This window comes from Mytilus trossulus, unplaced genomic scaffold (genome assembly GCF_036588685.1).
Source record: "Mytilus trossulus isolate FHL-02 unplaced genomic scaffold, PNRI_Mtr1.1.1.hap1 h1tg000244l__unscaffolded, whole genome shotgun sequence".
NCBI classification, from domain to species: Eukaryota; Metazoa; Mollusca; class Bivalvia; order Mytilida; family Mytilidae; genus Mytilus; species Mytilus trossulus.
Genome location: NW_026963317.1, coordinates 426,441 through 439,099, shown reverse-complemented (window position 1 = coordinate 439,099; position 12,659 = coordinate 426,441). Strand labels below are relative to the sequence as shown.

The 12,659-nt window shown below is 31.6% G+C and overlaps 1 protein-coding gene across 1 annotated transcript in view; it reads right to left on the bottom strand.

The window, feature by feature from the left end:
- LOC134701383 (TATA box-binding protein-associated factor RNA polymerase I subunit A-like) overlaps positions 1 to 12,659 on the bottom strand; it is a 45,399-nt gene that overhangs the window by 30,498 nt on the left and 2,242 nt on the right. Inside the window, exons 2-6 of the mRNA XM_063562533.1 lie at positions 10,249 to 10,342; positions 7,589 to 7,743; positions 6,734 to 6,795; positions 3,960 to 4,065; positions 1,931 to 2,069 (exon numbers count right to left, since the gene is read on the bottom strand). Coding sequence (XP_063418603.1) covers positions 1,931 to 2,069; positions 3,960 to 4,065; positions 6,734 to 6,795; positions 7,589 to 7,743; positions 10,249 to 10,342 — 556 coding nt within the window. The remainder of the gene's footprint in view (positions 1 to 1,930; positions 2,070 to 3,959; positions 4,066 to 6,733; positions 6,796 to 7,588; positions 7,744 to 10,248; positions 10,343 to 12,659) is intronic.

Here is a 12,659-nt window from a genome sequence, read left to right as displayed (position 1 = left end):
TTATTTTATTACATCCAACTAGCCATACTTGGATTTAAATCATCATCAATTACAGACTTAACCTTATATTTCCCTGACAATTTGAAGATCATCATATTTGTATGTATAGGTTCCTAAAATATATTAGTGTTTTTTAATTATCTTATATGAAAAGGCTAAGAACAACATACACAAAATAAATTTATATTCCAAGGAAAATATATAATTATTCCAGATTCAATAAATTCCTTGTTTGTTGTGTTAGTCCATGTACGCATGGAATAAGTTAACATTAGTTGCCTTCGTCCATGCATGCATGAACTAAGTCTGTTGTGTTAGTCCATGCATGCAACTTGGTTGATTTCCTGTTTTATTTAATACCTTGTGAAATAAACACTTTGCATACACTATGTTGGTCATTTTTGTTTTGTGCATGCATCGGGTTAGTCAAATTCAGTGATTCCAAAAGTTCAGACATTAAAAATGCTTTGTAAAAGTGCAGTAGTTTGCTCTATATTACTCAACCAGATGACCAGCAATCATGGCAGTGTAATACAAATTTTATAAACAGCACATGTAGATGTCCAGTAAAGAACTGTAGTCCAGTTATATTTAAAGGGTTTATGGACCAAATGTCCACAAAAGCTGATTTGACTTGGGGATTCTCTGCAACTAAATGCTGTACATGGTAAGTCAACTAATGCTGTGCATGTACAGGGTTAGTTGACTAAGGTTGTGCATGCACAGGGTAAGTTGACTAAGATTTTGCATGCACAGGGTTAGTCAACTAAGGCTGTGCATGCACTGAGTTAGTCAACTAAGGCTGTGCATGCACAGGGTTAGTTAACTAAGGCTGTGCATGCACAGGGTTAGTTAACTAAGGCTGTGTATGCACAGGGTTAGTTGACTAAGGCTGTGCATGCACAGGGTTACTTAACTAAGGCTGTGCATGCACAGGGTTAGTTAACTAAGGCTGTGCATGCACAGGGTTAGTTGACTAAGGTCGTGCATGCACAGGGTTAGTTGACTTAGTTGTGCATGCACATTGATTATAAACCTGACACACACATACACCTTTAAAACAATCATGAATTACAAGATGAGTTTATAATACCGCGATGTTTTGGTAAAGTATAATTTTATTTTGGAAAAAGATATGGGTGAAGTAGAAAATAAAATAGGAATTAAAATATGACATTCCATTTTCAAAAGTAGTTTCCAGTATTAAATAAATCCTTGTTAATAGTATTCAAGATAATAACCAAAAACTGAAAATTTCCTTAAAATAACCAATTCAGGGGCAGCAACCTAACAACGGGTTGTCCGATTCATCTGAAAATTTCAGGGCAGATAGATCTTGACCTGATCAACAATTTGATCTGCTGTCAGATTTGCTCTAAATGTTTTGGTTTCAAAGATATAAGCCAAAATATACATTTTACCCCTGTGTTCTATTTTTAGCCATGGCGGCCATCTTGGTTGGATAGCCAGGTCACCGGACACATTTTTCAAACTAGATACCCCAAGGATGATTGTGGCCAAGTTTGGTTAAATTTGGCCCAGTAGTTACAGAGGAGAAGATTTTTGTAAAAGTTTACTGACGACGGACGACGGACGCCAAGTGATGAGAAAAGCTCACTTGACCTTTCAGGTCAGGTGAGCTAAAAACAAGCTAGGTCTAAGTAAGTACAGACACTAAAATTAATATGCATGTGACAGTTAAAGACATGGAACAGGTTAATATTTGAGTGGAAAAGAGAAAGAAAACAACAACAAAAAATAGTCATTTGAAATGGTAAGAAATGTTCTGGAAAAGGTCTTCTCTCTCTTTTATCTTCAAAAGATCATTGTCTCTTAACTTGAAGGCTAGCAAATGATTAACATACCATAAAAATTGTAAATTCTAAACTAATAATGTTCAATGTAAACCCCTAATAACTCACTGACTTACTATTTTCATCCAAATCTTTAATTTTCATCTTCAGAAACTTCCATTCCACATACCATACCAAACCTAGATACGATTTGTATAAAACCTCTGTGTGATGATCTCGAGCATTCTTTTGGAATCTTGTCTGTTTTATTTTTTCCTAAGAAAAAAACAAAATGGTCAACTCTCTTTTCATTATCAACTATAATAATCATTTAGTGAAAACATTAGGGTATAAGGTGTCAAAACTGTAATTCAAAGTTAGTTTTAGATTTTGATTTATCACAAACAAAAACAAAGGAGTAGGTTCAGTAAGACCCCTTTTCGGCCCCAAAATATAGCAGTTTTACAAAATTGTTAAAATGTATACTTTAAGTTATTCATTGGAAAGTAGAATGCTCCTGCTAAATAAATATGGGCTGTGTTTGACAATGCAATGCACATATATCGGGTACTAGCATCACAAAGTCATGCTTAATTACTAAAATCTTCACAATTATAGCATTTCAGTTATATTTTAGACAGTTTCTGTCTTAAATGAAAGTGGCCGCATTCGTGTTCATTCTTAATATTGAAATGTAAGTTGTATTTGATGATAATACATAACATATATAAAGGTTGATGAGGAACGAGGCCACTTTCATTATTGACATAAACATCTGAAAAGTGACAATTTTTGGCATATTTGATAGAATTTTCATATGTAAGCTAAAATCGAGGCATTTGTAATGAGTAAATCAGTCAAAATCATTTACATATACTTATTGAATCAACTAAAATAGACACTTAAGTGTTTAAAAAGTGTCTAAAATCTTTCGTCAGATGAACTTGAAATTTGAGGCAAAAATCAGCCCTTACCGAATTAGCATTGTGGCAACCAAAATCTCTCTCTTATATGATTATTACAAACAAAAAGAACAAATATTCCAGCTATGATTAATTGGAATATCTTCTAATTTTCACTAATTTGTACTATATTTGTATAAACTTCAAGCTTTACCTGTATTATTAAAACTGGGTTTTTTTTAAAGTGATTATTTTCAAAGGGTTAAATATTTCATAGTGGTGTCTTGTCAGGGCTTTGTTTTGACTTGTTTGTTTGCTTTTTGGCCTTGAATGTTTGTCCCTTATATTTTATGAACTGTGCATTAGCATTCAGATATCGCAGATCAAATTTATTAGTTCATAGTGTGTTGATTTACGTTTTTGATTGAGTTAAGCCTGCCAATTGAAATTTTATGATGTGTTTTTCTATGTTGTGATGTCATGCTATTGTTTCAAAAAAAGGGAGAAGGCTTGGTACCATTAAAACGTTTAATCCCGCTGCAAATGTTTGCACCTGTCCCAAGTCAGGAATCTGATGTACAGTAGTTGTCGTTGGTTTATGTAATTTGTATGTGTTTCTCGTTTCTCCTATTTTATATAGATTAGACCATTGGTTTTCCCATTTGAATGGTTTTACACTAGTAATTTTGGGGCCCTTTATGGATTGTTGTTCGGTGTGAGCCAAGGCTCCGTGTTGAAGGCCATACATTGACCTATAATGGTTTACTTTTATAAATTGTTATTTGGATGGAGAGTTGTCTCATTGGCACTCACACCACATCTTCCTATATCTATATATTTTTAAAAGAAAATACCACTGTACCTACAATATCTATTAAATAAACATCCTATAGTTAAAAGAAAAAAAACCAGTTAAAACAGAATTTGTCTTTAAAGTAAAATCCCTCATAACTTACAAGTTCTTAATGAAAGAGATTTTATGCAACTCAAAATGATTTCTGCAATTGTTTGATTATTTTTTGATGGTACATGTACATCCTGTCACACATTATTCATTCATCAAAACATCTCACTATTTTCTGATTGCACAGCTTTGAAGTTTTAGTTGTCTCCCCTTATTCTGTTATTCAAATATTCAACGTAGATAATAGGCAAAAATTACTCAATTTCAAATAGTTTCATATTGCTTTGGTACATTGATTATAAATGTATACATAAAGATATACATGTGAAAAAATATGATCACAATAAATATCATTCTGACCTGTGAAATCTGTTTTGCATCATCAATTTTACCATGATGAAGTAAAAACATGAGGTACTCCAACAAAACTTCCTGACAACTGAGTTGACGTACAGTCTTCAATTCCCTACAAATCAAATACATATTAATTATAAAACAGCTTATAGATACGCATTACACAATCAAGTTTTGTTCATACAGAGAGTTCATCAACAATTAAATGAAAAGTCTCTATTAGGTTTGAATTATATTGAATTAGAATGCTCCCCAATTTAAGTCAGCAGTTATCATATACAAGATTGATAATAGAGGTTATTATATGAGTTATTATTGGAATTTTTATCAAAGGAATGCAAAAAACAACATTTAACATAAAACAATGGCACACTTTAATGTTCATTTTATTGTATACATGTATATATGCAATATATATTTAAACCAGATGCTTCGCAGGGCGTAGCTTTATACGACCGCAGAGGTTGAACCCTGAACGGTTAGGGCAAGTATGGACACAACATTCAAGCTGGATTCAGCTCTAAATTTGGATTGTGATTAAATAGTTGACACAGCATAGGTTTCTGACACAGAATGAATGTGTTCTAATGAACTTAAAAATTTTGTTTTCTCTAAGAGAAATTCACTATGCTGTTCAATATTAATCCTCTCAAAATAATGTTTGAAGAAATTTTATTTTTATTTATGAAATTTCAAATGAGAAAAATTGAACCCAATTTTTTAATCACATCCCCCTTTCCCTTATTCCAAAACTAATCTCAATTAAAATATTCTAATGGAGTTTGCAACAATAACTACTCATTTAAATACATCATAAAATAAACTAAATAAAATGTAAAAAAACTGCTTGTTATCACTGAATGGTAAAGATTATTTAAATTTATCAGTTGGTAGTAAAAAGTGAATATACATTGTATATTGTATATAACAAAGATTTAAGTTGATCCGGACAAAGAAAGATAACTCCAATAAAAAAAATATTTTGCAATAAGATATTTCTTGCTTACTATTTTGGACAAAGAAAGATAACTCTAATTGAAAAAAAATAGCTATTTCACAATATTGTGAAATTAGATATGTCTTGCCATTGCACAATACTGTGCAATTGAAAAGACTTGCTATTCCACAATACTTAATATAATAATTTTAGATCCTGATTTGGACCAACTTGAAAACTGGGCCCATAATCAAAAATCTAAGTACATGTTTAGATTCAGCATATCAAAGAGGCCCAAGAATTTAATTTTTGTTAAAATCAAACTTAGTTTAATTTTGGACTCTTTGGACCTTAATGTAGGCCAATTTGAAAACGGGACCAAAAATGAAGAATCTACATACACAGTTAGATTTGGCATATCAAAGAACCCCATTTATTCAATTTTTGATGAAATCAAAAAAGTTTAATTTTGGACCCCGATTTGGGCCAACTTGAAAACTGGGCCAATAATAAAAAATCTAAGTTCATTTTTAGATTCAGCATATCAAAGAACCCCAAGGATTCAATTTTTGTTAAAATCAAACTAAGTTTAATTTTGGACCCTTTAGACCTTAATGTAGACCAATTTGAAAACGGGACCAAAAGTTGAGAATCTACATACACAGTTAGATTCGGCATATCAAAGAACCCCAATTATTCAATTTTGATGAAATCAAACAAAGTTTAATTTTGGACCCTTTGGGCCCCTTTTTCCTAAACTGTTGGGACCAAAACTCCCAAAATCAATACCAACTTTCCTTTTATGGTCATTAACCTTGTGTTTAAATTTCATAGATTTCTATTTACTTATACTAACGTTATGGTGCGAAAACCAAGAAAAATGCTTATTTGGGTCCCTTTTTGGCCCCTAATTCCTAAACTGTTGGGACCTTAACTCCCAAAATCAATACCAATCTTCCTTTTGTGGTCATAAACATTATGTTTAAATTTCATTGATTTCTATTTACTTAAACTAAAGTTATTGTGCGAAAACCCAGAATAATGCTTATTTGGGCCCTTTTTTGGCCCCTAATTCCTAAACTGTTGGGACCTTAACTCCCAAAATCAATACCAATCTTCCTTTTGTGGTCATAAACATTATGTTTAAATTTCATTGATTTCTATTTACTTAAACTAAAGTTATTGTGCGAAAACCCAGAATAATGCTTATTTGGGCCCTTTTTTGGCCCCTAATTCCTAAAATGTTGGGACCAAAACTCCCAAAATCAATACCAACCTTCCTTTTATGGTCATAAACCTTGTGTTAAAGTTTCATAGATTTCTATTCACTTTTACTAAAGTTAGAGTGCGAAAACTAAAAGTATTCGGACGACGACGACGACGACGACGACGACGCCAACGTGATAGCAATATACGACGAAATTTTTTTCAAAATTTGCGGTCGTATAAAAAAATTATATAAAAAAGTTAAAAATATTTGTGCTAGCAGCTAGGAAGAAAAATGATTGGTGCAAATTGTTCAACCTAAACCTTTATCGTGTGTTTTTCATATGCAACATAACTTGTTTCACACATCAAATATTGTTTCTTTCCTCTTGCTTGATTACAAGTATACTTATATTTATTTCTAAAATCAAAGGCTAGTATGAGCTAAGTACAACTATTCCTGTCAGATCAGGAAATATATATAAACTTTGTCCTATGTTCAATTCAAATAGCTAATGGGTAATAATTAAAAACCTAAAACTGTTCTAATTAAATATAACAATGTATGTTTATGAAGAACATTTCTAACAGTTTTAAATTCTGCAAATATTGTCTAGGATAAATCATTCTAACTTACTTGACAAGTTGCTGCACCAATGGGACTGAAGACTCAGATACATACATAGCTTCCATACTTGTCTAGAAATAAAATAAAGCATAGTACAATGAATTCTACAAACCATGTGAAACAATTTTGTTTAAAGTTCACACCAAACTTTGCTCATTGTTGACAGCAGTACAGTGACTTATAGATGTTAATTTCTGCGTCATTTGGTCTCTTGCGAAGAGTTGTCTCATGGGAATTCATGCCACATCTTCTTTTTTTTATCTATAGTTTTAAGTTTATTGAGCTAAGCAAACTCAAGTTCATGTTATTTGAAAAATGACCAAAATCAGATAATTAAATTCCTGTAATTGTTGAAGGACAGACCAAATAATTTTCAAATTTTCAAATATGCTTTCATCTGTCAATTCTTATAATGTAATAAAATTTCATAAAATTATTATTAAAGCAAATTTGAGTCATTGTAAAAAGGTTGACATACTGATATATGGATGGATGTATGTATGAACAGATATCCGCATTTATCGGTCGTCCCACAGTCTACATCACTCTGCTCATTTCTCAATATTATTCTTTGTGATGTCAAATACAAATGTATGTTGACACGTCCTTAACAACTTTGGCCGTGAACATATCAGACAGCGACGTCATAATGTTTGAACTGACATTGATAAGTTTGACACGAACTTATCAAGTCAACTTCCAGTTGCTGGTGAAAATAAGAATATACTTCAAAAGGCGCAAGTACATCCAAATAAATCAATTATCTACATATATGTAAAATATCAGCTGCTCTGCACAACCTGAACATTGCTGCACTCACTCGACAAAAAGCCCCCAAAAAATTGATAAATTATGCTACTGTACCTTCCAGAATGTTGTAAGTTCATGTTTAGATATCTGTTTTATGACTGGTACCACTTGAGACCATCTATGGGAGGACAAACATTCTCTGAGAACATCCAGTAGTTTGGGTATGACCATATCAACATTGTTATCTCCCTTAGTACACAATGGATCATCTGTGTAAACAAGAACTATCTTTAAAAAAGATATCCGACGTATTTAAATTTGAGTATATGTTTAAAACTATCATTTCGATAACCTTCAGAAGCACAATGACTTAATGATACAGGACCTCTTTAATAAAATCTCCATCTGAATGTAACTACAAGAAATTCTTAACTAAGTCTTGTTATATTAAGGCAATAATATACATGTATAAGAATATTGTGATTTGTCAAAAAATCCAGTGCAAATAAAAAGAAGCAAATATACATTAAACTTAATTCATGGTTAACAAAGCTAGACACTATTGGTAGTATAAGTAATGCTTTCTGTTTACATTCACCCAAAACCCCATGGAAATCTCACATGCGTAGGTGCATTCCCAAAGGTACAACAAAGTTTCATTAAAAATTATATAATTGTCCCGAATGAACAGCTGTCATGGATGCAAAGAGGTATTGGAGAAACAATTATTTTAATAAAAATATAGATCTTTGTAAGATCTAGTTCAAATGTTTATAGTTTTTCACTTGCTTTCCATCACGATATGCTTTTCGAGACATTTTTTCAAACACAACCAAATCACCCACCGTGACAGCTTTTTGTCCAACCACAGAAAGGATTTTCGAGCATGCGTATTCTGTTGCCATAGTGAAGCGTCTTTAAGTTCAAAGGGCACAAACCGAAACTTAAAAATATATAATCCTTACAACATTCAAGATTAGCATTAATGATTTAAGTTGTATGAATAATTGAATTATCTGGAAAAAACAGACAAATTAACACTGCTATATGCAAATTTGTTCGCTATGATGTGAAGTCAAACAAGTTCCCTTAAAATTTTGCATCACACAAATTTGACATCATAATTAAAAAGTGATTTGTTGTTTCACTTTGATGTCAGAAGTTTATCAGCAGACAGATCTACACAGTACACTCATCTGGGTCATAATTCAGCTATATACCAAAAGTGTAAATATATCTCACTCTATTAAAGCATTAAAAAACAAGTATTGTACACCAATCAGAGTGCAAATGTCCTTAATCTAAAGCTAAATACCCTAAGTCAGTGTTTCTCTTTTTTTTAGATTAACTCTGATGTGTCATCTAATAAAAATCAATTTGATTTATCACATAGATGAACACACCTCTCATCATGAATATGATAAGATGACTACGGTAGATTCCCAGATTATTGTGTGCATTTATTACTTAGATTTTGTCATTTTATTAAAACTAAAATGAGATTTTAATGTTAGCGATATTGAGAGAAATCTTGTTTAATTCACAGAAAAAGTTTCAAAATGTGAGTAAAACTTATTGCTATTTTAACCCTTTTGCACATTTCGCAATAATAAAAACGTCACAATAATTTCTGAATTAACAGTATTTGTGTTGTGTTATACATCCTCAGATGAAAGTGTATCTAATATACTTTATACACATGTATATCATTTACGCCACAAAAATGGTCAAGGGAGATATTATGACTCATATTGTTTATATATATATATATGTTCCGGACCATATGAGTATTTGGACCATACGTGTATGGTCATGACCATATGGGTATATTCATATTAACAGGTACATTTATGCTTACCTCTTTATATAACCCTTCTAGTTGTCACGTCATTAAAAGACAATACCAAAGGTCATTATTTTATTAACAATTAGTATTAACAAGATTAACAAATTAAATAAGCAGTTTCACACAGTAAACTTCATCAACATGATCAATAGTCAAAACTATAGTAAACACATTTTTTTCATTACCGATATGTTATTACGAGTGAATGGCAAAATGTCGACCTGGGAAGATAACTTCCAAAAATATATTAATGAACTGTTACACAAGAAGTAAACTGTTTAATAATAACCTGACGTAAAAGTTGACAGGATAAAGAGTCTAATAAATTGCTTACTTTTGAAACTTAATATAATTAGCATCAGCAGTGCAATATTCATAATTTTTTATACTTATACCTGTTTTGTAAAATAAAAAAAAAGAATGAGGTCACCGGCAAGGACAGTAGTTTATTTTTGAAAGTTTTTGGTGATACGATGTACTTCAGTCATTTTACGATATCGGAGATCTAGAGCTTTTTCACCGTAGACACATCGGAATGGCCAAGGACCCTAAGAAAAGCTATGATACGTGTGGACGTAAATATCACCCTACGCATCCATGCAAGAGGACAATTAGCGATGAAAACTAACTTTGGAATCAATATTTAATGTTATTTGAATTGTAAATAATATAATTGCATGTAGCAATCATTGTTATTTTATAAAGTTTTTTCATGCATATTATTGAAAAATATACCTATATGGTCCAAATACTCATATGGTCCGGCCCGTTTATAACCAAACGAGTATATACTCATATGGTCCGACCATACGCGTATGGTCGGACCATATGAGTATACAAATATGGTCATGACCATACGCGTACGGTCCAAATACTCATATGGTCCGGAACATATACCGGTATATTATTATCAGTTTATGGTATTTGCCTGATTTCAGTTCTTTATCCAAATTATTCAACCAAAGCAGTGGTGCACTTGGATCCTCTGATGACGAATCAAACAAAATTTCACAAATGTCCCTCTGCAAAAATAAAATATTAGAACTTGTAATTTACATCAGATGATCTGACATACAAATATATCTCAATATGAAAAATAATAAATAACCAGATGCTCCGCAGGGCGTAGCTTTATACGACCGCAGAGGTTGAACCCTGAACGGTTGGGGCAAGTATGGACACAACATTCAAGCTGGATTCAGCTCTAAATTTGGATTGTGATTAAATAGTTGACACAGCATAGGTTTCTGACACAGAATGAATGTGTTCTAATGAACTTAAAATTTTTGTTTTCCCTTAGAGCAATTCACTATGCTGTTGAATATTAATCCTCTCAAAAAAATGTTTGAAGAAATTTTCTTTTTATTTATGAAATTTCAAATGAGAAAATTTAACCCAATTTTTTTAATCACATCCCCCTTCCCTTATTCCAAAACTAATCTCAATTAAAATTTCTAATGGAGTTTGCGACAATAACTACTCATTTAAATACAGCATAAAATATTAAGAGGTAAAAAAACTGCTTGTTATCACTGAATGGTAAAGATTATTTTAATTTATCAGTTGGTAGTAAAAAGTGAATATACATTGTATATTGTATATATAACAAAGATTTAAGTTGATTCTGGACAAAGAAAGATAACTCCAAATAAAAAAAAATCTTACAATTAGATATTTCTTGCTTACTATTCTGGACAAAGAAAGATAACTCTAATTAAAAACAAAATTGCTATTTCACAATATTTTGCAATAAGATATTTCTTGCCATTGCGCAATACTGTGCAATTGAAAAGACTTGCTATTGCACAAAACTTAATATAATAATTTTTAGATCCTGATTTGAACCAACTTGAAAACTGGGCCCATAATCAAAAATCTAAGTACATGTTTGGATTCAGCATATCAAAGAACCCCAAGATTTCAATTTTTGTTAAAATCAAACTAAGTTTAATTTTGGACCCTTTAGACTTTAATGTAGACCAATTTGAAAACAAGACCAAAAATGAGGAATCTACATACACAGTTAGATTTGGCATATCAAAGAACCCCATTTATTCAATTTTTGATGAAATCAAACAAAGTTTAATTTTGGACCCCGATTTGGACCAACTTGAAAACTGGGCCGATAATCAAGAATCTAAGTACATTTTAAGATTCAGCATATCAAAGAACCCAAACGATTAATTTTTTGTCAAAATCAAACGAAGTTTAATTTTGGACCCTTTGGACCTTAATGTAGACCAATTTGAAAAAGGGACAAAAGTTAAAAATCTACATACACAGTTAGATTCGGCATATCAAAGAACCCCAATTATTCAATTTTGATGAAATCAAACAAAGTTTAATTTTGGACCCTTTGGGCCCCTTATTCCTAAACTGTTGGGACCAAAACTCCCAAAATCATTACCAACCTTCCTTTTATGGTCATAAACCTTGTGTCAAAATTTCATAGATTTCTATTTACTTAAACTAAAGTTATAGTGCGAAAACCAAGAAAATGCTTATTTGGGCCCTTTTTGGCCCCTAATTCCTAAAATGTTGGGACCAAAACCCCCAAAATCAATACCAACCTTCCTTTTGTGGTCATAAACCTTGTGATAAAATTTTATAGATTTATATTCACTTTTACTAAAGTTAGAGTGCGAAAACTAAAAGTATTCGGACGACGACGACGCCAACGTGATAGCAATATACGACGAAAATTTTTTCAAAATTTGCGGTCGTATAAAAAATGAGCCATGGCAATTCACGTGTTTTTCCCAAGTTCTAAAACAGTTCTGAGCATATTTGTGAGAAACTATAAATAAAATGCTTCGCTGAGCACAGCCTGATAAGACCTCAGAGGTTGAACCCTGAACAGTTGTGGAAAGTTTAGACACAATATTGAAGATTGATACTGTCTACTGTGTCCAAACTTTCCACAACTGTTCAGGGTAAAACCTCGGAGGTCTTATGATATCAGGCTATGGTTGGTGAAGAATGTATCTGAATATGGATTGTGATCATATTTTGGACAAAATATGTGTTTCTGACACAAAATAAATGTAATCAAAGATCTTAAAAACCGGAATTATCTCCATTTTACTATGATATGATATCCAAAATCTAACAACATGGTTAAATCTAGCATTTAATAAAAAAAAAAAAAAAGATAAAAAATTCAGTTGAAATCAAACAAAGTTAAATTTTGGATTTTACAAATGTTTTAAGGATGCTTGGCGAGTAAAATATTTTCAAAAAAAAATTATACATTTATTTTTCATTACAAATTTTATTACACATCTTTAATAGTTGTCACTTTTTCATATGGTACAAAAATCATTCCAAAAAATCAATCTG